Source organism: Pagrus major, chromosome 14 (assembly GCF_040436345.1).
Source record: "Pagrus major chromosome 14, Pma_NU_1.0".
NCBI classification, from domain to species: Eukaryota; Metazoa; Chordata; class Actinopteri; order Spariformes; family Sparidae; genus Pagrus; species Pagrus major.
Genome location: NC_133228.1, coordinates 7,582,350 through 7,610,323, shown reverse-complemented (window position 1 = coordinate 7,610,323; position 27,974 = coordinate 7,582,350). Strand labels below are relative to the sequence as shown.

The window sequence follows — 27,974 nt, the reverse complement described above, 5'->3', positions numbered from 1 at the left end:
CCTTCTCCACAGACTGAATGCTCCGAAGGCTTTGTTTGGTATCCAGGCTCAGACAGTTTTAAGACTTTAGAATGAAAACAAATCCTCGAAAACATTTGGAGCGCCAACGTGCAACAGCAAAAATGTGTCAAAGAAGACGAAAGCAACAGAGTCGAGATGAGCTTTAAAACACTTGTCCATTTATTGATCAAAAAGACAAAAAAAATGGTAGCTGGAACAAGAGACACAATCGACGTAATCAACATTCAAATTCTGACAAACACGGCGGTTTCTGTAAAGTGCCAAACAAGAAAAAAGCCTCACTGATAATATATATACTGTATACACACACGCACACACTCACACGTACACAAACACCACATAGAAAACTAGATTTTTAATACACAGAAAAACGAGAAACCATATAAAAACAAAGTCTATACCAAGTAGATTCTGCTCTAAAATGATTTTGGCTGCCGGAGGAGCCGCAACTGTTTTTCTGCTTGAAAGAAAAGAGGCGTTTGATCAGTAGTTCATCTGCGACTCTTGGCTTTTCTCTGAGAAACCAAAAGTCATGAGTGCTCGTACACACTGTGCAATTTTTAATATCAAAAAAACCATAAGACCCCCCCACACACACCTACCTCCACCCACCACCACCACCCCCGGATCATCTAATACATTCTAATGCCACCAAGAAACGAGAGGGTTTCTGATGAAGGCACACGACAGGAAGGTTCGTTCCTGATGGCGCTTTGTCCGGCGCCACTGACAGGAACCTTCCACCTAGATAGCATTTATACAAAAAAAAATCAGTGACGTATGTGACGATCCACCAGTGGACAGGATGTTCTCACTGGGGAGGAAAAAGTAACCAGAAGCCATCATTTGTGTTCCAGTTGTGTCACTGAACTCCAGACGTTTCACAACTTTGGTAAGCTGTTGGCGAAAACAGAACTCTGAAGCTGCTTAGCCATGAAGTGCATTTTACTAAAATCATGAAATCCTGTAATCTGGTGTTGAGCTAAAAAAAAAAAAAAAAAAGCATTGAGGTTAGTGTTTGATCATGGTTTTATACTAAAATCTATCCTTTGTTATTAAAAAGTCACTTGACACAAACCATTTGTAACGGCTGTACGTGTAACGAAGGTGAGAATGTAAACATTGTGCAAGTTTAGTGTTAACCAGGTACGTGGAGCTGACCTCTCAAAACAGACCACTGAAAAACCACAAAGACAAGACATACAAATCATCACACTTTAGACCCTTTAGGATTAAAAAATCTAAATAAACAACTGTTAAATAACATACAAAAAACAAACAAACAAAAACCATCTGAAGACAGAAGAAAGGTCAGAAGTAGAAGCTCTCTGATGGGGATTAGTAACGTGATTCATTTGTTTGGAAAGTCTGAGCTCCAACAAGTGCTGGTTTGTAATAAGCCATGTGGGACCAGCCTGCTGGCTCTGGTGAAGTCCTCAGAGACTGTCCACTTACGTCTTCTGCCTCCTCCTACTGTTCATTTCAAAATAAGGGTCCCCGCTCTTGCCCTTGTATTGTGGGATCTTCTTGCTGACGCTGGGCTCCGTCTTAACCGCTCTGGCGTTGGGGCTGGTTTTCTGTGGGGCCAGCGCTGGTCCTGGAGTCGCTTCAGGTTTGAGAGTTGTCTTCCCGTTGATGGGGTTAGTGGGGGCTGCTTGCTTTCGCCCCGTTCTCTGTGTTGTGGCTGGTGTTTTCTGATTGGCTTTGCTGGCGGGAGAAGGGCCTGTGTTGCCCCCCGGGACCCGCCCGGGGACAGCAGCAGTACCGCGTGGAGGGGTAGCAGCCGCCTTGGGCGGGGCCAGCCCCTTGACTTTGGCTGTAATCTCTTTGCTCTTTGGCAAGGAGCAGGTGGGTTTTGTCAGCCCCGGGGACGCTGTCCGAGAGCTGGGGGTTGGGGTCCGACTTTGGGGCGTTGCTGTCGCTGCTCTTGGCGTTGTCGTCACTGCGGCTTTTGAGGTCGTCACTGCGGCTTTTGAGGCCGTCACTGCGGCTTTTGAGGCCGTCCGCACCCTCCTGGCCGCCTCTAGACGGAGGCGTGAGGCTGGGGAGCCCGGGCGGCGCTGTGCAAGGCGAGAGCGCTGGCTGCCGCCTGTTGGGGGCCGGCCATCTTTAGCGGCGGGGGCCCGTACTGGAGCAGTGATGGGGCGAGGCACAGAGGAAGCGGTGGGGGAGGTGCAGGGGCTGGAGGGTTTGGGGCATTTGGAAGATGGCTCTGGGCAGACGGGGCTCCTGGGCTGAGAGGCGGGGCCGCGGGGCGACGGTTTGAGCTTCAGTTTGGAGGTGGTGCTTGGATCTGCAGGGGCAGGTGATGGAGCAGAGGATGGAGTCAGAGCTCTGCGAAGGACGTGCGCTCCGTGATGCGTCGGGCTGGGAGACTGTTTGGAGTTTCCCACAGGCGTGGACGGCAGAGAGGAGGAACCTTTGGTGGTGATGGGCAGGGGCAGCTGGGTGGGTTTCCTGGGGGACGAGGGTGTCCCCTGGAGGTTCTTCTTGGGTGCTGCGGCAGGACATTTTCTGGGCAGCGTTGGCGTGCATGCCGGGGAGGCGGTGTAGGACCGACACGTCTGACCTGCAGCGTTCACAGACACTGGCTTACAGGCCGGGCCTGAGGAAGAGGAAGATGATGAGGTGGAGGAGGAAGAGGAGGACGAGGAGGAGATGAGGTTGTTGACGGCGGCGAGGGGGTCCATGTCAGGAGGAGGGGGTGGAGCTGCATGGTTGCCATGGTGTCCTCCCAGGCCGGGGGGGCCTTTCTGAAAGGCCAGGATCTTCTGCTCCAGAGTGGTGAACTGCAGCACTCTCAGAGGGTCGTACTTCATCAGGAATCCACGCAGTGTGTCCCAACCTCCACCCACACGCACCATCACGTGTTTACCATGAAGCATCTGTGAAGCGAAAAAAAAAACATTTTTTATAACATATTTTCTCCAAAAGAAAAATACATTTAGTTTGGAATAATACAAAAAAAATGCCCCTAAAATGTCTTTAAATGAAAGAACAGTCAGTCAGAGATCAACAGTGACACCTTCGTGGAAGTTCCTGAAATAGCAGCTGTGGATCTATATATGAGCGTGTCTGTCCTGAGGCGTGGACAGCAGTGTAATTATGATGTAATCGCCTAACACAATCCGCCACGATTGGGTAATGAGCTTACATGTGTCCAATCACAACCTCCAGTGATGTAGTGAAGACTCCTGTACGCTGCATGTCTGCCAGAGCTCACACACACATACTGGCAGCAGCTGGTGTTGCCACACATTTAATGTGATATCAACACAGTATTTAAGCTTGTACTGCACACTGTAGTGGTTTCATACAGTATTAGTAAATGAACCAGTGCCTATTTGAACAGACTCAATGGTGATGTGCTTCTTCGGTTTGCATTACACATTTTGACGACTGCAATTTCGGTTTGTAAAATACTTAAATTCATGCATCAAGGCATGCGTTTCTTCACACACACTCCAAGGGAAAGATCTTTTTTGTTCGGTCAAAGGTCAGAGTAAACAACAGAACGGCTGACTTGCAGGATCAACCCTGTAGATCATTCCCCCCCCCCCCCCCCCCACTCTATTGTAAAAATCTCCTTTTTATGCATTTCAAGTATTTCTGCAGAACTGGGGCGTAGACTTACTTCTACAATAGATATTACAATAACTTCCGTCTCAGAATAACAGAAAATGAAACACTGACATGATGAGGTGCATTTCAAAGGCTGTGACATAACCGAGCTGCCACTTCTGAATGGGACAACTCAGTGACTGACTGGATTGTCTGGATTACTGACGCGAATCGTGCCAACACACAAGTCTGCTGCCACTGCAGAGAGTGTGTATGTGTGTGTGTTCACAGCACTCACCCGAATAAAGAGGGTCTTGTCTCCCAGTCTGTAGCGTCCCTCTGACAGGTACTCAATGGACACCCTGTTGGAGCAGTTGCAGGGTGGGTCGTCCATGCCGTGCTCCTACAAAGGATAAAAGAGGACCATCAGGCGGCCATGTTGGCGGACTCATTGGCAGCAACACTGTACTCTTTAGCCTCGTTTTCATAACACACTGAACTACGCTAATCTTATAACATTAAGAACACAATGAAGGAAATGTAATGTCTTCTGGTCTTTCTTCTCTGTAATTGGTTGTTTATCACAACAAGGACATAAACTTTGATTCAGAAAAGACTCAAGTGTGGGGGGTTGAAAACAGACCAAAATGAATTGAGTGAAGGGAGATCACCATGAGACATTTTGTGCCCATATCATAAATGAAAGGACGCCCTGTTAGCTCATGAGAGCTATTGAGAAGTTGAATATTTTGCCTGTACATATTGCAGGCATCACTAATATCCAGAAAGAGGGAGGTTCTGTGCTCTTCACTTCTATACTAGGTAAACAGGATGAGTAGCAGGATTTTAATGTATGCCAACTATATTTTTTATACTAATGTTATACTAACCTAAATCAAGTAACTTAACTTAACGGTACTCGTTTAATTCTAATGTTACTTGTTTTATGCTAAAGTTAAGTGTTTTTGCGAACATTACTGGTCTTATACTAATACTTGTCTTACACTAATAATACATTTATTCTAAGGTTACTTGTTTTATGCTAAGGATTGCTTGTGTGAGGGGGCTTCTGTGCTACTTTACTCTCAGGACAAGACTGCTTACAAAACAAAAGAAATCCTACACCAGAGCACAGACAACAAGACAACTCATGTATGTTCTGAGGTGACAAAAAAAAATGGAAAATGGAAATAAACAGGACCGGACTGCTGGGTGGAAATGTGCCTTTTGTAAATAATATCATTAATATTTTCAGTTGGCTAGAAAATAAGCCAATATATTTAAAGGCCTCCAGTTTTTGCTGCTGCACAAGTGAGCAATAATCAAATTACAGCCACTGAATCAAGCAGCGAGACATGATGAAATCCTACAATGAGATTTAAGTGACAAGGCGATGAAGACACACTCAACTTAAATAAGTTCCTGCTTATTTGGATGTGGAAATGGAAAATGCAAGTATGTTGACGCTTTTATCCAAACGGCCTTCCACTTCGATGAGTTCAGTTATTTTTAGCCCTGCTGTCTCCTCTGGGAATAAAACCCCCAACCCTCTATGTGTTTGAGCCTCATTTGACCCACTGGAGAATAAAGCCAACAAACGCTGACAGTGTTGGAAACACAATGCCCATCAGTAATGATTAATAACCACAGCTGAAGGAGGACATTCTGCACTCTGAGAGAGATGGAGAGTTTACGCTGGTACAAAAACAGCAAGTTCACTGCCGCGTGTGCTTATGGCTATATGACGGCACGTATCTTCGCTACAGCGAGTCACAGCGTGCCGGCAGAGCGTCACGTGATCGGCGGTGATGTATCATACCCTGTGGGGCGCCAGTGAAGCGGCAAGAGTCTTAGCTCTGCTTCAACTGGGTCGCACATGTACCACCTATGTGCCGCTAACGTGATCAGCTGTAGCCCTTCAACACTTTGCTTCAGCAGTTCTTTTTTGTTTGTTTTAGTGTTTGGTTGTGCCACACTTCCTGCCTCCAGGTGGAAAGTTTCATGTTTAAAAACAGTACGTTCCAGCTGTCAGTCAGAACTCACCCCGGGCTGGTAGAGGCCGCCGTGCTGACAGCACACGCTGAAGGTCTTAACGGCTGGAGGCGGCTCCTCTGTCATCAGCAGAGTCTCCTCCAGCTCGATCTCCTTCTCCAGCTTCACCAACACAGGAGGCTCCACACCGTACCTGAGACACAGCAGAGGTTACATGTGCTCCTCTGCGTCTAAAATGTTGCAATGTTTCTTCTTCTTCTTTGTTCACTTACTTGGAGACGATGCGGCCAATCTCCAGCAGACAGAGACAAACTTGCCGAGGCTCCTTGTGCAGCACTGAGGCAAAAAAAACACAACAGTTAACAGACTATTAATAAATGATCCGAAGAAGCAGCTGCCACTTCGGCTTTCATTAGAGAGACAAGAGAAGAGGAGGGACGAGGTGCGACAAAACTCTCGTGTTAGATTCCAAAACGTGACATTATGAGCACATACGATTCAGTCAGTTTTTCCCTGAGGGGTTGCTGGGTGATTCATGCAGAAGAGAACAGAAGTTTGGGCTGGAGAGCACAACTATAGGGTAATTTAAGGATATTAAGTAAACAAAAATATATTGAAGAATTAGAGAATCGGTTTCCATTCTTGGAGCGGCAGACGAACGGATTTCTTTCTAAATCGCTCCAATCCGTTTTTTTGGAGAGCCATTATTTGTAATGGAGTGATCCCCCATACGGTGTACTCAGGGTGATTGCTCTCCACAACAGATCCTATTAAACCATTAAGAAGTAAGGCTTAAACGACAGAGCTCTGCAAAGTTATTAGGAGCTTACAATGGCAGTCCTTTTTATACTGTAAACATCCTCAGTATGAAGTCCAACATTGGCTCCAAAAAGTGTGGAGTAGATTATATTCACATTTACTGAGCTTCTTATTTAAACGAAGAAGGACACAGTCCTTAATTGTTGAAAATACAGCTGACAGGTAACATTTATGTTTCATATTCTGGACTCAACTGGAAGAAATAAAAGCTGAAGAGGAAAAATAGCAAGAGTTTTTTCCAGTAGATAGACAGTGGCCAAGTGCATGCAGGAAAACTCATCATGATACTATTTCCAGACAGGTGGAGGAAAGTTTTTTTGGACACTTTGTTGCACTTCGATACCCTGGAATAAAAGATTTACATTCCTGGTTGAAAATTTCTGCTTGGATAACCAAAGCTCTTTGTTACGTAATTTTTGTCTGGTTGTTTAATAGACAGGATTGTGACAAACTTACTCCGTCTTTGCCCAAGCACCAGAAGAAGCACTTTAATAAGTTACCATGGGTTGTTGCATTACAACAGACTCACGTGTACATAACATGGTCATATAAGCCAAAATCAAACAAAGTTCTTGTTTCCTAAAACTCAAAGGTCAAATTTACTCAGAGACATTTTAACAGAGTTATGGCTGCTGCTCAGGAACTGGGATAAAGGGGGAGAGCAACAGACAGGGGGATAAAAATGATTTATTTACTCCAGAATAAATGAAAGCAGTCTATAGTTTAAGTGACATCTGTTGCAGCTCTTACCGAGGCCCTCTGATTCAAACAGGTAGGTCTCCTCCACACCGATGTGACGACACCAGGCCAGGAAGTTGGCGGTGTTGTCGCGAGCGAAGAAAGAACCTGGAGAGGCGTCCCTCTTACATGCAACCTTCCTCGTGGGGAACAACTGTTGGGAAAAATAAACTTTATGAAGCCTATTTATAATCATGAAACAATGTGAAGGTATGATGTGTTTTTAAAAAAGGATATGGGAGCTTCTGTGCTCTCATCTTCTGTACAAGGTAAACAGCATGATTTTAATGTATGCTAATAATCTTTTTTAAACACTAACTCTATACTGTCAAAATGTTGTAGATAACATTTGCAAAACTCCACCTGACGGCTTCTGAGAGTTAACAGAAAACTGGTCTTCAGTCAGAGATTTGTCCACACTGTGACCTGCACAGTTCTCCCCAAACATCCCCCGATGTGTGAGCATGAAAGCTGCCCTTTGGACAATCATCCAAGCTATTTTCATCAGTGCTGTCTGACTCACCTTGCAGAGTGCAGAGGGGCAGCTCTGGGCGATCTTGGTCTGCAGCACGCCGATAAGTTGGCAGAGCTTCACGCCGTTATTCAGCTCCTCCATGAAAAACTCTGCTCTCACCTCCTCCCCTGTAAAAATGACAGTAGAAAGATGCAGAATAAAACGTACTGCTCAATGCAAATAATCCTACTTTTTCAATACTGTCCCACTTAATATCACCTCTGCAGGTCAGAACCACATCTCCAGTACATCATAAATACAATTACAGCCCAATTTTAACACATAATTCATTTTCACTCACTGAGCAGTTCTTTTTTGTCTACAATGTCTTTTGTTGTTGGACCTTACAGAAACACTTTAACAGAGGACTCCCCTACAAACTCCCCAAGACTTATGGCGCTCCCACGACCCCTTATTGTAAATCACCGCCTTAGGAAACTCAACAAAGGCCATGTGAACCAAATTTGCATTGGGAACAAAATCCACAAAAGCTATAACACTAAGTGACAAAGATTTATCCACAACAGTTTATTTTTCACTCAACAACGGCCGAGCCTCGAGGCTTGAAACTTTATCCGCTGCACGCCACCTGTTTCTGCAGCATCCGGCCCCTCAGGACTGACTATCAGATGGATAACACAGTTTAAAAAGTCTAAAATGTGGTATACAGGTCATCGTGGTCACAGTACCAATAACTCACGTTAGGCGTTTAGTACCTGCCCACATTCCTCATGAGAAAAACTGAAGTCTGCTTCTAAAAAAACAAACGGTTTCACCAGTCAACAATAGAGTCAGTTTCCAGTCAGCTTCAGTTTCCTCACTGCTCCATTGTGTCATGTGGGACAATAGATGTCAGTATAATGGTGGAGACGGACGAAATGAGGGATTTTGTTCCACTCCTGTTTCTGTGGTTTGCAAAGGACAAGTTGGAAATGGCAGCAACTAAATCCAATTACACGGGAGACCTGTGTCAATTGTGCTGCGGTATTTTCCTAACCTCGAGGGGCAAACTGTTAGCATGCAACTTCACGATGATAATTCACAGATGCACAGGTTTGAACACATTTACTCTGTTACTAAAATACAGTAAAAGTAATCCAAATATTAACATGTATTATATTAATATGTCAAAACAACATGATACTGCACAGTCAGAGTAGGCAAAAAAAAAACATAGTGACTCCAACCCACTAAAAACAGTACTTCTAGGATGACACGCATCACTTACCCAGCATGCCTGTGAGCCAGATGGCCAGATCCTCCTGCATGGGCACCAGGGTGGCCTCATGTCGCACTGCCAGCCACTGGTCATACTGGAAGACGTCTGCGAGGCCGGGGCCGTGCCGCTGTGCTAATGGGCTGCGAGGGCTCCTAGGGCTCAGCAACGGGGCATCGAATTTCTCCCCGAACCATACCTGGAGACGAGAGGAGGGAAAAGTGGAAGGTTACTGATGTCCATGTTGATTGAAATAAAATGGGAGTTAAACTTTTCTGGACAAAAAACAAAAACATTTTGACACCAATCAAAATCAGTTTTGATTTTGATTGTTCTCAGAAAAAAAGTAGCAGCAACCACCAAGATTTCTAAAGATGAAAGATTTAATAGGGTCTACATCATCTCCATGTATGAGTCAAAGGATTAGACGCACAAACTGAAAGCCTGACAGAATGTTATAACAGATTAGTGTGGCTGCCCACTTATTGAGACATCTGCCTAATCTGAGCCGAGAGCGACTCCCTCAGCCACGGTTTTAAGACATTCAACTTCAAAAGGAATAGGAATATTTTAGGAAAAACACTTCTTAGCTTTCTTTGCGTTGTGAGTTAGATGACAAGCTTGATACCAAAATCCATATCTGTATATTAAATAAGAAGCTACCATTATAGCCCGTTTAGCTAAGCGTACGGGACACACCTTATTATGGACTGCTTGTATATCGGTTGGGTGCTTCTCCACAGCGACCTTCTCTACAAGCCAAGACTACATTATCATACTCTAGTTAACATTCAGCCTTGCACTGTGAGAATATCAGAGGAGTTTTAGTGACCCATCCATGCAGAGCGGACGCATCAGGGATGCCGTCACACCACACATCACTGCTATGCTCTGTTGGAGTTGCAGCACGCTCTGACGCTGCCGTTGCGCTGCGGCCCGGTAACCACTGTGGTCAACTTCATTATAGTGAAAACCACATCCTCAGCTTTCATCTCTAACCACCCAACATGTTTCTTATTTTGTAATGTCTTTCATTGTCCACTTGAAGATAATCTGACATTTCATGTCATTTTTTTATTCTTTAGTTTTGCAAACGGAAAACCGAGACAATTGACTGCTGTTGCACTTGACTGCTTAAATGGGTGTCTAGTACTTGTTCACAGTCACAGAGCCTAGAGCGAGCCGCTGATCTTGGCTCTCGACACTGATGTCCCAACATATCCATCTCTACTGTCACACCCTCCCTCACATTCCCTTCTCTCTCATACTTCAGTTCTGCACTGACAATTCACCACATCTCTGATATGAAAGGAGACGGGAAATAATCCTTTGTAGTGTCGGTGTGCTAGGTTTCCCGGTTTTCTACATTTCTGAAATTATTTGACATACAAGTAGAATAACCTGATTTTTTAAAGTAAACCAAGCTCTTGGTTGTCAAGCTTTAAAGAAGTATAGAGTGCAAAAGCTTCTCTTCCTCAAAGATTCATGTAATTCAGATTAACAAAATGGCTATTGGCCATTTTATTTTTAACTTTTTCATTGTTCTCAGCCTGCAGGAGTGGTAATCTGGAAACCAGCAGCAGATGTGCACTATGACGACTTGTCCAGACATTACATAACTCGCTTCTGGATGACCCCCCTCCCCTCCCTCTGTCCAGTTTGTTGACATCTGTTTAAGATACAGCCTTTAATCTTCGTATCCATCACATGTCATCGGGCGATAATGGGACATTGCTTCCACTGTGGTGAAGGAGTTATTGTGCTTAAGACAAGGCTGAGTCTTGTTCAGGCCTTGACTTCATTGTGTTGGTTCGGCCTGCAAACAGGAAACCTTCTGGCTAGTCGAACAGAGAGGCTGCTGTTTTACAGTAATATACTTCTGCTGATGCTCTGAGCGCCTCCGAACAACACTGCTAAGGATACGGTGTGTGTGTGTGTGTCTGTGGGCATGTACTGAGTCGCGTGATATAGCTTTAATAAAGCATTAAATCAAGATACTGAATGTTTATAGGACAATGGCAAACATTGTTTGGTCAACATCTGTTACAATGGGTGTAAAATCACTGTTCACTGTTTATGTTTTAGTTTGATAAAACTCTTCTTTCATACATTTCAATGCCACTTTAAAAACACCTTCTATGCATGTGTATTTTCACACATTGCATTTCAACTTTAAGGGGCTACATAAAAATGAGACCATATATGATCTTAGATTTTGGATATCGTATATCGTGATTATTATCAAAAATCTTATTGGGTTCATATCTTTTAAAATTATGAATAGTCATTCCTTTAATATTGTTGCAATGCCATTATTTGGTCAAAAATAGTGATATTTTATTTGGTCAGTCCAGTCCTAGCATTTATGCGCTTTTGAGGAGATATGCGTGTGTGTACGGAGGATAAACGTATACGTACATTTATGTAAGGAGTTGTGTCATTGGATATGCGTTCTAATTGAACTTATGCTTTAAATGCACTCCTTGACGTGACAATAATGCTCTAACTAAAAAAATTGCAATAGTTTTAATGGACATATCGCCCAGCTCCATTTCAAACTTCACACCTCCAGTTTATTCTTTAGACTTTCAAAACTCCATTCAAATGTCTCAGCTTCGATCCGAGATAACCCTGATGATGTCATCAGTTTTTTTTTTGGTAAAACTTGGTAAAAGCTCTCTTCAGAACCACAGAAGACATTACACAACCAGTTGACTGGCTAAGTAGTTCCCCTCGTGACAAGTAGACTGAGCTTGATGTGGGACAGCATGTCCCTTTAACATTCGACTTCAGGCAATTTTGACTCATCTTACTAATTTAATAAATTCACTGTGTAATGTTGAACCCTTAAGGACAGTGTTAGTTCACTGTTTGGATTAGAGACATGCAAACAAATGTTAAGAAACAACACCAAAGTGGATGTCCTTGATTTGGGGAAGTTCTTTCTTTCTTTCCCCCCTCACACTCATCCCCATAGGGGGGTGACCTGTGAACCCATAAGGGAGGGGGAATGGGAACAAATATGTGGGGCTCGTGTACACACATGAAAAAAAGCAGAAAGTATCAAAAACACCTCATGTTCAGAACTGAAAAGGTCACCTCACTTTAAAAGGGAAGAGCCGACCCACATGCTCAAAAACACTTGTACGAACACACACATTACATAACAGTTCAGAAGGGCTGGCCGCCTGCGGTGCTCTCCACGTCTACAACAACATATGTGCCTTTCTCTACGTCCAGCTAATTAGAACATAAGGCAGCGTAGTGTAAGGTTTACAAGTTACGTAAAAGATGTGCCGATTAGAAAAGACGACTGAACAGTGGGATAATCCCCCTCGTACTCCGTCACCTGACTGTATACAGGGTCACGGGGAGCATTCAGGTCTTGAAGCGAACTTGTGTTGAAAACTAAAATCTGCATTGCACTAATTATCGAGAAAGTTAATCCATTTTTCTTTCACCACGTATGTCCTCATTAGGCGCTGGAATGTAGGTTTGTAATCCTGGTAAGAAATGCAGTGTACAGAGCAGTGTATGCCCGTATGTTTACTGTTTATGCATTAGGAATTTACCTGATGCTCTAATCCAGAGCCACTTATAGCAAGAGTGACTAAACTCCCTGAAACAATCGATAGCAGGAAGAGTTTAGGGGAAGGGAAAAGTGGGATGTGGAAATCATGATGACAATGCAGTGTTTAAATGAAAAAAATATAGAACCCTGTAAACAATAAGTAAGAGAAATGAAAAACCTCACTGTGTTTTTACTCTGTTAAATATTTAGCTACATCTTGAACTACGGGTTAAATTTTGATCAAGTTATATTATACAGAGACACTTTTCCATTCCTTAATTAAATGTGAAGTATTGCTTCCCATCTTTGCAAGCTATCCCAGTGTTTTAAATCTTCCCATGGACTGGCTGTTGACCACTGACCTTCCAGGATCATAACTAAACCCAGAGGTGTTTGGTTTGGCCAGGCTGAACTAACAGGGTCAGGCTGCTCTTTTCAAATACTATAAGAGCTGCTGGGTTGGGCTATTATTTGGTCACTTTCATCCAAGATTTTTGTAAAGCTGGGAAAGAAAGCCAACGTAGCCTTGGTTTTAATGAGGAATTTTAGAAAAAGCTGGCAATTTTTGGGGGAGATGAGGAAGTTTAGACCTGCTCACTTGCCAGTCTAACTGTGGGCAATCAGTGACCTCTTCTTTGGACTTCCTGTTGAGGTTTTTATTTTAGGTCTTGCTCATTGTTCAGCTATGGTTTGCCTCTCTGCTCATGCTAACTACCAAGTTCTTCTTCTTTTCATTACAAGCAAACACTACCGAACCTCCTGCACGTTTTGAGTAGTTTAGAAAAACAAGACAAATGCTGCACCATTTCTTCTGCACTAGAAATCACCAAAACAAAAATATACTGTACATACTTGACGAACAGTTTTATTAAAACTGCACTAATCCCATCAGTAGTTTTTGTGTAATCATGCTGACAAACCAACAAACGAACTAACAAAATGGACACAGGTGAAAACATACCCTCCTTGACTAAGGAAATAAAACACTGTTTTAACAAATGAAAGTATTCATTTATTTGTGTGTATATGCGAGTGTCTACTGCTACATGATAGGAGCTACAGGGAGACAACACCTTCCCTAAGCCTGCTCATTGATGTACATCTGTATGAACCATGTCACTCCATGTCTTTGCTTTCTATTTTTGAGCTCGAACTGCAGGATTATATGCTGAGAAATTCCAAAACTCAAACACACTGTCAGTCTAAAAAGACAAGACAAGATTTTTCAGCTTCGCAGAGACATGGTTTTCACCCCATGGCAACAATTTGTGTCCATCACAAAAGATTTGAAATTTTATCAGATATCCAAAGCATGCAACCAAAACCTGCAGACACTGTATTTTTTACAATGGTTGTGTTTTACTGTTGCATTAATAGATGTGCACATATGCCACTTATACTTCCATGAGTGCATACATTTTCAGCATGGTTGAACGGAGCAGTCAGAGTGTGACCAGTTATTGGATGTGACTGTGCTCTACATGGGCAGTGAAGCTCTGAGCTGAGCTCTGGAAGTAGCTGCAGTGTTACAGTCTCTGCAGCAGCATGATAGTTTGATATGGATCAATATCTTCACGGGGTGCCTGTGATCACACGCAATATAAAAAAAAAAATCCATCCACTTCTTTTGTCTTGTGTGTTCTACAAATACATATGAATTAACTAAATTTGTTTAAACCACGGCAGACAAATGAGAGACTATTGCTCCATTTGCTCTATATCTTGAGAGAGATGCCAGTTTAAAAATCACAAGTGTTGGTGTCTCTGATCTTTGACATTGAGGTGCACAAAACAAACTGAAAGAAGAAAGAAAAAAGAAAAAAGATTAAAAAAAATAATCATGAAGGGTTATTTCTTTCACGTTTGAGACAAAGTAACTATGATTTTGGGGAAACGAGATAATACATCATATAAAATCAATCTCAACATAAAAAACGCTCAAATTAACACAATCACTGGGGGTAATCTGGTGCGTTTGAAGGTAAAGCATTCAACCACAGTTCATCAGCAACTGTGGGGAGGCTTTTCAAAGCCTTGTCAACACATGGGCATCAGTCTGGGAGGTTTCCTGCCACATGTTATGAGCACAACACTGGGATGCATATTTTGCATATCCGCAGTCCAAGGCGGGTGGGGAGAGCCAGGACTTTCCGAACCAGATGACAGAGAAAAGCCTTTCTCAACGAGGTGCTGCCATGTGACAAATCTGAAACACGAGACGTTTGTTGTTTTGGGTTTTGGGATGGCTGACACTTCGTTGCTGGGAGGGGAAAGGAAAAAGTGTAACACATTCCACCCACTCCCCCTCAAAAATGTGCGGAGAAACTCCTCAGGGTCCGAACAGTGGAACGTCAGACATGCATAACAACAACAAGACGGCATGCTGTAACACAGGTGGGCTTGCCGCAGCTGTTGAGTGGGAGACAGATGTCTGCAGATCTTTATTTAATCTGAGTAACTATAGCACAGTCTGGGAACTTTTTCTCCAATTGGGCACACAGATAGTCTTCGTGACTCACTGCTCGGGCACTTAGAACAGTGCTCACTGACCATTTGTCGGTGCCAATAGTAAGTACCCAAAGTCAGGTTCAGCACTTCAGCAATTTGAGATTTGAAACTTGGCACAGATGTGTAGCTGCACTTGCTAAATAGTTTTGGTCTAAAATGTCTGCAGGATCTGTGAAAATGGCAAAGTTAGCTGACAATTTTGTGTAAGCTACCCAAATGGCAACCAATCAAAGGCAGTACTCAGGCCAAAATCAAAAAGGTTGGACCAGAAACACAATTTTAATGACATCTACAAACAGCCTCGTGAAATCTCTTAATCCTTGATTTCCAACCTGGAGGACCAAATTTCCCAATTGGCTGAGCAAAATACATCAAATACTGTTTGAGGTTGATAAGCCTACCTGGATGCCAGTCTGGACAGCCATGACTGCGGTCACAGATGATTCACTTCTTCATTCTGTGGAAAGATAAGACGGAGAGATGAGTGAAAAAGAAATCGTATCAACATGTCAGTTGTACTTCTGTCACGCTGCATTTCAGAGAGTGAATACAGTCGCCTCTGCGTCGCTGAAAAGCGCTTATCAAGATGCACATGGTATCTGATTACAGGCAAGTTGGGAAGTTATAAGGAAAATACTTTGACATAAAAAAATATAAACAATTGTTTGTTTTCCTGTTGACAGTTCGAGTTAGATCAGAAGATCAATACAACTCTCATGTCTTTAAGTGGAGCCAGGAGGCAATTAGCTGTACTTATTATAAATGGCAAGAAGCAGGGGAAAACAGGGGAATTACACAGTGTAACTATTTCTTGGTGAAGGCAGCCAGAAGCGGCTGGAGTCTTGTCATCACCTTGGAGTTGCCAGATAACCAGCAGAGACACTGAGTAGCTGGACTGACTGACTGACTCTCAAGAAATAGCTCAACCGCGTAACTCCCACTAGGACCACAAACAGGTCTTCTTAGATTTCAGCTTGTGTATGAACAAACCAACTAGGCCTTCAATTAATGATTATTTACATTGGTGATTAATTGATTGTTTTCTCGATTAACTGATTCATTTTTTTTGTCTACAAAATGCCAGAGAATGGCAAAAAAAAGTCGATCAGTGTTTCCCAAAGACTATGTTTTTTAAGTTTTAGAGGTGCCTGTTCCAGCTGCCAAACTAAACTAAATCAGGCCCAGCTCTAGCTCTAACACTTCATTTCAAGTGAAGTCAATATCTTTTATATTATAATACATGTACAAACATCCAATGCCCCGGGCTGGATGAAATCATTTAAAATCTAAAATGTAGATTTTAGATATCACAATTTAGATTTTGATGAAGAAGATGAATGTACCAAGATGAATGTACCAAGAATATATATACACAGAAACAGTATATGATTTTCCTTTCTCATATTGGCTCAATTCTCTGTGATTGTACCGATTCACATGATGATCTAAAAATTCAGGACATCTGGACTGAATGTGTAATATCACTGGTTGTTGTAGCTATTCTGGGTTTCAGACATTCAGACAATCTATTGACTCAATTGCGATGAGTGTAAAGTCAGGTCAGTAAGAGATTCATGATGCTGGTAACTTAATAAATTTGTTTGAGACAAGATAAACACATGAGAAAACCCTGTGAATGACCTGCTGGCTTAACTGGTTCCACACAGCGACTTTTAAGCTTCAGTTAGGACATAACCTGATTATCCCATCAAGTTCATTCGGTCTTTTAAACTCATTTCAGACGTGGCTCTTTCATGTACAGTATATATCAACTCTCACTATCAAAGTGATTTCTCTGCAAAAAGACTCAGTCCTTACAGTCTTCTTCCAATTCACTGTGTAATGAGTGCGTAATCAACTTTACAAGACATGAATCCAAATTTTGCAGGTTGTCCTAGTAATTATTTGGGAAAGTTGAATACCATGTAGCTGTGATGCACTGCGTTGTGATAAGTAGTAATGGAAGAACATTACATGGGACAGTGTAACCGGATATAAGAGGCAAACAGGCACTCAGGATGCTGCGAACAGCCCTCTGGGTGAAAGCCAACCGGGATGCTGTTGTTTTTCTTTGATTTTTACTGCATCAGACTTTCTCACGAGGAAGTGATGGGACAGTCTGAGTGCTCCTCTCTGCCCTTTCCCACACAGGATGTGAAGGATTACCCTGACGCTCAACTGTCCCCTAGGGTGTGCGTTTGACAAAGAGAGGCAGTGTGGGTGGGGGGGAGAAAGCAATCACAAGCACGTAGATCCTAATAACACTGATAATTTGGTCAACACAGCTGAGGCAATAGTCCCCCACCACTGCCACCCCGCCTTCCTCCTCGGACACACAAATACCACCTCATATAAACCTAAAATTCGACACCAAAATGGGTTTGTAAAACTTCTAGACGTATGGTGTTTTCCACTGACGTCATCATGCACTGAGTGATGAAATTTATACGAGGAACAAAGACATCTAGAAATGACCCCAGAGGAGACATCACAACCTCAGTTTTTCATCAAAGGCTGGCCTGAGTGTGCTGCGTCTGGTCATCTGACACCAAAACTGCAGTTCGCGGGAGGGAAGATGCAAGTCAGCGGCCAAGGACAGGACAGGACAGGACGGGATGGATGACAACACAAGACAACCTACCTCAGAGCAAAAACAGTACGGTACCGAGCGAGGAAACTACACCAAACAACTCCGATCAGCCTCAAAAGCACATCCTCCTTTAAAACCCTGCGCTACGCTTGGTCTTGTCCAGCTAGAGCCGCTCCTGCCTCTGTGGTTCCACGAGTGAGTGGGGAAGGGAAGGCTGCGAGAGCATGACAGGGAGGGAGGATGGATGGGAGGAGGAGGAGGTGCAAAAGGAGAGCCCTGACTAATGAAGTGGCTACGCTTCGCTAAGCCCTTACCGCCCCCCTGCTCCCCCCCAACAATCCTGTCACGGCGGGACCCTCTCACAAAGCCTCCATTGTTTTGTTAGCTTGCCACCCTCCCCACCACACACACACACTTCTTCTCATCTCCAAACCAACAGCCAAACCAGGAACTCCAACCAGGACGCGATGAAATGGAATGAGATGGAATAGGGGAGGTGAGGTGGGGGGTTACCTCCACTTCCTTTTCATCCCCCACCTCCCTCTAGCCCTACCAGAGCACTCCCCCATATCCACACCAGCACTCAGCAGAAAGTTTGGGTGGGAAGTAGGAAAACAATAAGTGCGGAAGTTCTCGCTCTGGAGTATTTTCGATGGTTGTGGATGTTGGTGTAGCTATCAAGAGATGACACCTGCATCCATGTGGAAAGGGTTCCAACAAATTTGCCTTGGAGAGAGCAAGCTCCAAGAAAACAAAGAACAGAACACATGACGTCATATGATAGACTTAGATGCACAGATGTTGGTTTTCCACAGCTGTTCCAACGAGCTCTGCTCTAACGACTACAGTGCCAGTTAACTGAGAAGCAATATATTTAAGGCAAGGCAAGATGATTTCTAGTACAGCAAATCTACCCCTCCATTCCTGAATTGTCTAATTTTGGGAACATACTGTGTGAGATATTACATCAGATGTCATCGGAGACAATATCATGCATAACACTGAGAAACAGAAAACTGAGTAAATCCCTGAAATTAGCCTGAAGTCTTTGGTGTACCCTCAATCTTCGGTCAAAGACAAGTGGGCAAACTCTTCCATTCATGGTATACTTTGAACAGCAGATCAAACCGTTTACATTAAGTCATGAAATCTCAACATGCACTGAGTGAAAAGTGGATGGAAATATCATTGGCTGATCAAAAATGGTCAAAGACCAGCATTGAAAAGCCTGATTTGTCTGAGAGGATTTCAAAGGGTCAGTGAAGTCTTTCAAAGCCATGTCCCGAAGGCTACAAAGCAGAACTACAAGGAAAAAGTGATGGAACGACGACATTTAGGCTTTCAGAGGAGACAAACAATCCAGAATGGTTCTGCTTCTTTTCAGCACACAGGCGTTCGTGCAGGGTCACACAAAACAACACAGGACAAAGGGCAAATCTTTGGCTCTGGACTCCAGTTGTGTGCATCTGGGGCCTCAGCAGAGCCTGAGAGCGCAGCTCCCTACAGGGACCAAAGGCACCCACACACAGTCAAATGTCAAGCACAGAGGAGGGCGAGAGAATCGGAGCCAAAGAGGGGAGGCGAAGACAAAACATGTTTTATAGTGCTGTCGAACTTGGGAGTGGCACACTGGAAAGGCCAGGGCTCGACACTGTGACACTGAGTACTACCACGTACATTCCCCAACAGTTTCTGAGGGAAAAGACATGCGACAATGCTGCCACTCTTCTGACATCCATCTGTAATGTGCCATTTCCTCAGCCATCTCCCTGTTTCCGTCAGTCTACAAGATTTAGCATGCTGAAGACTCGGACGTTTTTCGTGATTATGTTATTTGATTTCAATGGGGCCACATATGCAGCTGGCCTCTCTGTGGATCAACTTACGTGGTGGATTGTCGAGCTCATAATGAACAAGCTGTACTTCATATGAACAATGTTATTTTTGGGGTTTCACTTGACAGAGTGGGAATTTAGAACTTTCCCAGAATCCAGATTCCCCTTTAGAATTACTGAAACATTAGCTTTTGTTCAGGTGCACATGTGAGCCATTGCAGTGCTTCTAAAGCCACATTAGGATTAACTGAGTAATGAGGCACAGAAACCTGGTACACAAAAGACCTCGGTCAGGTTTGGGTTGACTAACCTGTATTTCTTGTTATGAGTGAAATAAAAAGCTTTGTTGCAGGTTTTATCCCCTTAGGGAAAAATGTCATTTCCAGATTGAATTCAGGTACCTTGTTACGTTCAGATTCTATACTGATTGTAGCTGCATTTCCACTGGGAATTCAGGTTAGAAAGAAACTGTGAAAAATACTAATAACAATTTCCCAAACTAAGGTCTTTAAATTGCATCTTTTGTCCAACCAACAGTCCAACCCATAAATGATGAATGATGAAGAAAAGCCGCAAATCCTTACATTTAAGACGCTGGAACCAGCAAATGTTTTATGACTGAAATGATTTATCGATTAACAAAATAGTTTGTACTCAATTTTCTTTCAATCCACTACTCTTTTAATTGACTTTATCGCTGCAGCTCTACCTGTAGGTATGCCATATACATTGGCAAACAAACACACGTCATTTAATGATGACAGTGTCAATTTGTCATAATGGACCTAAAAAGATACTTAAATTTTTATTTTTTTTAAATCATCAAATGAAAACTTATGAATTGGCTGTATCGGAAGGGATGTATTGATATAACCAAACTGCCACAATTCATTTAGCTAACTCTTCTCATTAAGAGGTCCATTTTCTTCTTATAGTTCTCTATATACAATCAACTCCCTGCAAGGAAAAGGTGCTGAATGAATTAAATGAATTGCCTTTGTCCAGGTACAAATGAGCGGGATAATAGACTTGGAGTCTATTAAAAGGATAGGGATCTAGTCCGAGCTTCCCTGTATCCTGAACTAAACATAGATGCTGTGTGTGTTGTTGAGGGTGGGGGTGAGACATCTGTCCGCATGCTACAACGCAGGTCGCCTCTCTCCCTCTTGCTCTGGTAGCAGCTAGTAATCATTTAAGAGGATCAGCGCTATTCCAGACAGCAGAGCGCATCCACCTCCTCGCCGCTCCGTCACCACAACACACACAGCACGTGGCGCAGGCATGCAGCCCGCGGCACTCCGGTGGTGCATGCGTGCACCCGTGCATAAGTGCAAAAAAGAAATGAGAACGCATTATGTAATGAGTTGAAAGCAGAATGTCATGCGGTGATGTCCTTTTGATTTTCCAGTACATCGCATTGTGTGTGTGTCAGGGGAATAAAGTATACACGAGTTAAAAATAAAACCAAAGTCGGCCATGTGCAGTTTTAAGGACCTCCGGGGATCTATGAGGTGTTTCTTGTGGACGTGTCTGGAACCAAAAACTTTTTTTTTTTTTTATTTCATTATTTAATTTGCTGGAGGTTGGCACAATTGGAGCATGTGTTAAAGGGTGCTTTCCGCAAAGCTTTCCCTCCTTCGCTTTGTCTCTATATCTAACCAGTACCTGTGAGGCTGGAGGTCATCCAAAAGGGACTTTTATGTGGAAAAACATTCCACTTAAAATTCCTCATGATGTCTTTTAACTCATTTTACCTGAATGTGGATTTCTTAGGAATGCTTAATGATTGAAAACCAGATTAAAAAAGGGGAAATGTGTCTAAATGTTCACTCTGCATGTAAGGGAGGCTGCGTGATACAGCCAAATTGCTTGTCAGATTGCTGAAAAAGCCAAAAAAAAAACAAAAACACTGACTGAAATTGTGCATCTTTATCCCCATTTTTATGCTTTCTCCTATCTCACCCCTCTCGATGGCAGTGGGCTCTTCACCCCATGTTTCTAGCTGCCTCTGCTTCTTCAGCATCATATATTTTACACCTGAAAGCCTCTCAGATAAGATTCTACTGGACACAATCTTATTTGAGAGGTTTGAGATGTGAAAAGAGGCCCTATTTTTGGCATTTAATTTGATAACTCAAGCAGACAGAAACGGATGAGTAATATCTTTTTGTGTGTGTCCTCAGTAGTCGCGGTGTGAGGTGGCTGCAGGCCAGTCAACCTCCTGCGTCCTTTCCCTTCCCTGCAGACCAAATGCGTTCTGCTGGACCCAGCATCTCCCTGGAGAATACTAACTCCTTCTCTATTAAACTCCTTCCTGCTGAGCCCTTTGTGTCTGGACTTAATTACCCTGTCGGAGGAGCGGTTCATTTGGAGACCGGCCTCCCTTTTTCATTACAGATGGGGCCCGGCTGCACAGTGTTGAGAGGGAAATTCATTCAGTTGAAGAGAATGAAAAAGTAAATATACGTCAACATCTTCAATTACACTTTACTTTCTAAAGCAATTCAGTCGCCTCTGGGCCTGTACAAGCCTGCTCATCATGGTTTTCCATGGTAAAAGACTGTCACCCTTTCAAGCAGGATTAAAGCATTTCTTGGCCTCCTTCCTCTTGTCCTTGTTTGAGGGGTCTTTCCTCAGAGGTGAGACAGTGGGAGTAAAGTCCATCTTAAAGGCTTGAATGAGTGGGAGCCACCTGCCAATCCCATTTTGATTTGTTGATGGTAATCCACAGCTCACCACACGCCACCAGGTCATCTCTGGGACTTCAAAGCCCCTCTGTGCTGACTCAGGATCAGGCATGTCCTGCTTTCAAAACCCTTGGCCAGCAGAGGAACCGATGCAAGCGGATTCTAGGTCGGTAAAAAAGAGGCTTCAGTGTGCAGCACACCGCCCCTTAGATGTGAGCTGCCACACAAGATTGGAATCAAACACAATCAGCCATGTATTTACCCAAAACAAGACGGTCCACTGACATGCTTACTTTAAAACTCTGTCTTTATCCAAATGTATATCCAAGTAAATGTTAGACTGTTTTTTGTTTTCGTTTGTTTTTTAAAGAAGGACCCAGTACAGGGCACCACAAGTAAAATAACAACCACAAGTTTCAGGAGAATGTTACAGAATATCTCAAACTCTCGTGGCTAAAAACACTTGCGATAATATGTTGAATCCAATAAGTGCTAAAGGAAACAAAGCCAGTAGATGATAAGCTCTCAGCAGAAGATGCTACACATAAAACTTCATGGTTTCTCACAGTGCTGTATAAGTTACTAGAGGCTAACTGACCACAACTTCTAAGCTGAATTGACAAGAGATTTCCTACCTCATTTCAAACCTTACACATGCAGCAAACTAAACAAACAATACTTGTCAGTATCAACCAAGAGAATATCTAAACATCGGCTCCAATGTTAAACAGGAGCTAAAAGACGAGATCCGCAATCTGTCTATGGTGAGCAATGAGCTGTTTAGGGAAATGTATGAATGAATGTGCTGTGTGGTATAGTATAGTATAGTATAGTATATCATATCAGGTGACACATCATAAGAACTGGGAAGAACATAAAAAGACACATTTGAAAGACATATTTTCCTCAGACTACTGACTGAGAACATTACTGAATGGATCAAAAGCAAAACTACAACTAGACTGTGAGTTCTGTGCCAACGGCAAAGCCTGAGCCTATGTTTGAAACACGTTCCATTCAATTTTTCCTCATTTTTGAATTCCCTGCCTACATGATGTCAGCAGTCAGTTGACTGTGTCAATCAGCAGTGACCAACACACAGGCAGTGCATCCTTTAAGCTGCAGCAGGCCTGGCAGGATGCCCACTCTGATCTGTTACTGCTGACCAGACATGCCAAATAACTGCAATGACATCACTGCTTGAGTCGCAGCACAGGCGTCCGACAGGCCCAGCAGTTGGAAATACCTGAGCAAATGACCAAACCAGCTTGACCGTTGATTTTTCCTCAGCTGTTATTTCAAAAAGTAACTGATGGCCATTTCATAATGAACAGAAGCACATCACATCATGCATTCATTAAGTTAATGGACTGGGATGTGAAACTGTTGAGACCAATAGGCGTATCAGGAAGCAACCTTTTGATTTCAAACTGTCAAACAGCCAAATCTGTCAAACAGCCAAATCTGCCAGGCTGTCACAATGGATGTCTACTAAAAACTTAACAGTGTAAATATAGTTTGTCAAGCCCAACTGGGCACCTCCTTTATTGTCAACATTGGTTAATCATCCCCATTTCCTTTTCTGATAACATTTCAAGTGTGATACTTTAAATTCAGTAATAAAAAAGTCATAAGGTTAGCCTGCATCAGAGTTCTGGCAATAATTAAGGATGTTTTCCCACAAATTGGACCTCAAAGTCCCACTTTAGCCGTGTTGCAGGCTTTATCAGTCAGATAAGCCTCTGTAGCCCAAACACCCACGTCGCCCTTTCCCAACTCTTCCCAGAAGGTCAGGGCCAAGAAGATGTGAAAGGTCGAGGGGTCGTCGAGCTCAGCCTAATTAGCCACGTTTGTTTGTCGCATAATAATCCTGGTTAGTGCGTGCGGAGGGGGGTAGGATTTAAAAACTGGGGCACCTTTCACCTTAATCAGCCTCATAAGTGGTAAGACATGATGGGAGAAACCTGTGCTGCCTTAGATCTTCAGTGACAAACACACACCCTCCGTAAACAGCAAAACAGAGCGATTAAATGGTGTCTTTAAACAAAGTGACGATTAAATGCAAACAAAGGAAAATTTGCAGTCCTTCAAACCGTCAGTGCTGAAGGGATATGACAAAAATGGGATTTTACTATACCTACTATCATGGATTTAATTCTGTGAACTGCATTCACATAATGCCTGTAGTGTTATAAGAATACACAGATTACTCAGTTATCTTCCTTCGGAAAAATATTACTCATCCCAACCTCCATCTACAAATAATGCATGATATCAGCCTTACTTTCCAACTATTTACAGCATCTACACACAGCCACCTACAGAAATGGCAATCCCTTTTTACACACGCACACACTTACCCATGACCCCCACCCTTCACCATTCCCCTCCTGTAAACTGTACCCTAAATAAATGAGGGGTAATCCAAGATTTCATTAGCAGCTCCATTGTGTCCACACATGCAGCTCCGTAGCCCATATGTGCCCACGTGAATTTTTAACTCATTAAGCTCCTTTGTCTCATCTGGTATTGTGTGTGTGTGTGTGTGTGTGTATAGGGTCTTAACTTCTTTCAGGAGCCTTGGCAGGCCCAAACTGCGAGGCCTGATGCCAAAGATCAAGCAGATGGTGATTATGAAGATAGTTGGAATTGGGGTTGCTACTCATGTGTGCATTCATTCATGGAGAGCTGGGCAGTGACAGCTTTGTCTGAAACAGAGTGAGGTACTGTATTTCCTGCAATGTGACATATCGTTGTACAGTCTGAAAGGACAACAGCATTATAATGACACCTTCAGTTGGAGTCCTGACTGGTAAACAAAGGTCACATGGACTCAGAAGTAGCTAATTTATTGGCTTTGAAACTTTTAGTAAACTTTCTTGCCATCAAAATCAAACATACATAAGTAGTCAACTTAGCAACATTATGTAACTTTACCTTAAAATAAAACCCTCAAAATCATTTTAAAATGGTACAGTGTGTTGTCATAGGGTGAATGGTGTCTCTGTCTCGGCCACTCCGGCCCCTTATCACTTGTTTCTGCACTATAACTTCAATGAGAGGGTAGGATCACAGCCTTACACACATGTTTACTTCAAGATACAAGTTTTCAACACATAACATTGTTCTGACATAATGAGTTGTTTGTAGTTAGCACCTACATTACGTTTGACAAATTGTTACAGACCTTGGATTTGTATTTCCAACAGTGGTGTTGCACTCAGAAACTGGGGGCGGGGGGGCCAAATCGCACAAAATACGAACTTCCACATTATGTTGCTTTAATGATCAACAGCGCAGCATCTAATTTTTGTGGTGATCCCAACAGCCTCTAAGTTAGCTCTCTTTTGCTGTGGGTAAATATCTGGCTCGGGCTGTAAAACACAAACAATGAGCTAAACCAATACTGGATTTTTGGGGACATTGTCGTTGTTGGGGAATAAAAAATTCTGGTACCGATATATCGGTCAATATTCATATTCATAAATATATGTGGTTAACACTTATGAAAAAGATATATAATGGAGGCAGGATATTTTACAGTTGAATGATTAAAAAAATAAGTGAACTGAAACAGTAAACTTCACTGGGAATGTGATGATTCAAAAGTCCCCCAAGCATCTTTTTTGGCATTATGTATTGTAAAAAAAAATTTTCATATCGAACAACATATGTCATTGTTAATATGGTCAATATACCTATATATCAGTTGAGCTCACATAGCACCCATTCATTTATTTTGTCCTATTGTTCATATAAAAATATTGATTAGTGTATCATTCAGCAGTTTGTTTGTTCTAATTCTATCAAAAGACACTAAATACAAGAATGAACACAAATTTGATGCCAGTGAGCCCAGCTTTTTCAGACCAGTGTTGACTTAGTGCTTTTTATAAAAAGATTAAGTTCATTTTGACTCAGTGGTTGGAGAGAGTCCAGACTGACAGCAGGATTTACTTGGACTAATGACAGTAGTAGTAGTGTCTCAATTAGTGAAGCTTCACCGTGGGATTGTGGTTCATAACACAGGTGCGTTTTAATGTAAAGATCGAGCATAGAGCAGCTTTAAGTAACATTTTAACACAGGGAGCACAACTGACTGATGGCCACTGACTCCAATTTAATGCAATTTGATCCAAGTCAATTTCCCAGCAGGTCAAACCAGCAGGGTCAGCCTACCCATCAACTGATTGATGTAGGATCAATAGAGATGTTGGAAATTATTGGATGTGGTGTTGATCAGTTATACAACTGTGGGACTCCGAGTTCAGCGTTCATTATCAGCATGCATGTATGAATGATAATGACACGCCTGCTCTCATTCACCCTCCTTCCTTTTTCTCCAGTCATGAGTTACAGTTACATCACGTTCTGTGTAATGTTGTGATGGTAAAATCCAATGACATGCACCACAAATCACAGTGGAAAAACATATTCACAGACATAATCACAAGCAGACCTCTGAATCACCGCCCGTGTCTCTTATTAGCTCATATAAAATAAAGAAGTGAAAGGAAATGGCGATCACAAGGGTAAGTACTTTACTTGATCTTGTTGTTGTGAGGACAAAAATAACCATCATTAACTCATCAACAGGCAGGGTCTGAGGTGCGCTGTGTGTGAATGGGCTTTCCCAAGGTTAACCCTCTTTGCAGGAAGCACCTGCCCAGCCTTTACTTCATCCTTTTTCCTCAAACAGGAAACCAGGACTGTCACATTTACAACACTCAATATTAATGTGTCCTTCTTTATTGTCCTGTCCTAGGTACACCAGTGCATGCTTTGATCCAGAAACAGCAGCATGAATAGAGTGAATCTCACCCTGCACCTAACCTGAACGCATCACACACACACACACAATACTCACTTAATCCCACCATCACATTATCATCATGCAACATCTCAGGATGAGACCGTCTCCCAGTAAACTACTGATCCTCTTACCTATTTATTCCCACCTGCCAATCAAGGACAAATGTGTGCAGGTTGCAGACTGGAAGCTGTGTGTTTCTCACTCAACACAAACAAGACACGGACCTGTCAATGTCAATTAGCTGCCATTATGTAAGAGTGAGAGGTGTGAAAGTGCAGGGCTGTGAAGAGGTTTAAGCTGCACCCTGCTCATTTAAAATCACTGCGGCTCGTGTGAAAAAGGAAAGTGCATCGTTTATTTAACAGTTAAAGAGATTTCTGTGTACGTGAACGCAACTTGGGACAGACTTTATGCTAGCTGTTAGAAGACGTTTCAGGCAAAAAACTAAAAAAATAGCGTACTTAATTTCAACAACACTTCAAATATTGTGTTATTCTTAAACTCCTGACAGCTTTCCAAGACACTTTTATATTGTAAAGAGACTTAAACACACGCTTGACTTCATTGTACACAAAAATAACGGTTTTTCCAGTATGTTTGCTGCCGCAGCTCCACGAGGCTCCCTCATGGATTTTGGGGAGAAACCAGGAGAAAACCTCCGCACACAGGCGAAAACTTTCGGATAAACTTCCTCCCCGTCAATTCCCCTCTGACATAAATTGAAAGTGTTACACCTACCAGCACCACTGAAGAGGTGTAGAGTCTTCAAGCAGAAAGTCCGGCCACTTTGCGTTGCTTTGAGGCGTTTTTCTCTGTGGAAGTCTTGAGGTGGTACTCCACTTCTCGGGAGTTACTCATGTTCTCCGCTGCTCTGTGTTTGTGGCCAGCGGTGTTCGAACCGGCCAATCAGAGCGCTCTGTCCGCTGGGGGGCGGGGTCACGGGCTCACCTGGGTGTCATTTTACTGAATGATGAAAACTGATGCAAAGATGCAAAATACAGGTGTGCAAATAAAGCTGTGAGAGCATCTTAAAGCAGATAATAAGGTTCAAGTTGTTCTTTTTTATATTTTTCACATTGTTTTTATGTAGTTGAATACTTTTCTATTCC

General features: G+C 42.9%; 1 protein-coding gene across 1 annotated transcript; it reads right to left on the bottom strand.

The window, feature by feature from the left end:
* Nucleotides 1-157: 157 nt before the first annotated feature.
* On the bottom strand, nucleotides 158-27,696 carry gas2l3 (growth arrest-specific 2 like 3). Its single transcript, XM_073480844.1, has 9 exons — nucleotides 27,604-27,696; nucleotides 15,342-15,397; nucleotides 8,874-9,060; nucleotides 7,655-7,773; nucleotides 7,144-7,285; nucleotides 5,847-5,910; nucleotides 5,626-5,767; nucleotides 3,881-3,985; nucleotides 158-2,906 (listed from the first exon to the last, which is right to left on the bottom strand). Exons 2-9 carry the CDS (start codon nucleotides 15,363-15,365, stop codon nucleotides 1,473-1,475), a joined length of 2,217 nt encoding a protein of 738 aa, XP_073336945.1. The 5' UTR covers nucleotides 15,366-15,397; nucleotides 27,604-27,696; the 3' UTR covers nucleotides 158-1,472.
* Nucleotides 27,697-27,974: the final 278 nt, after the last annotated feature.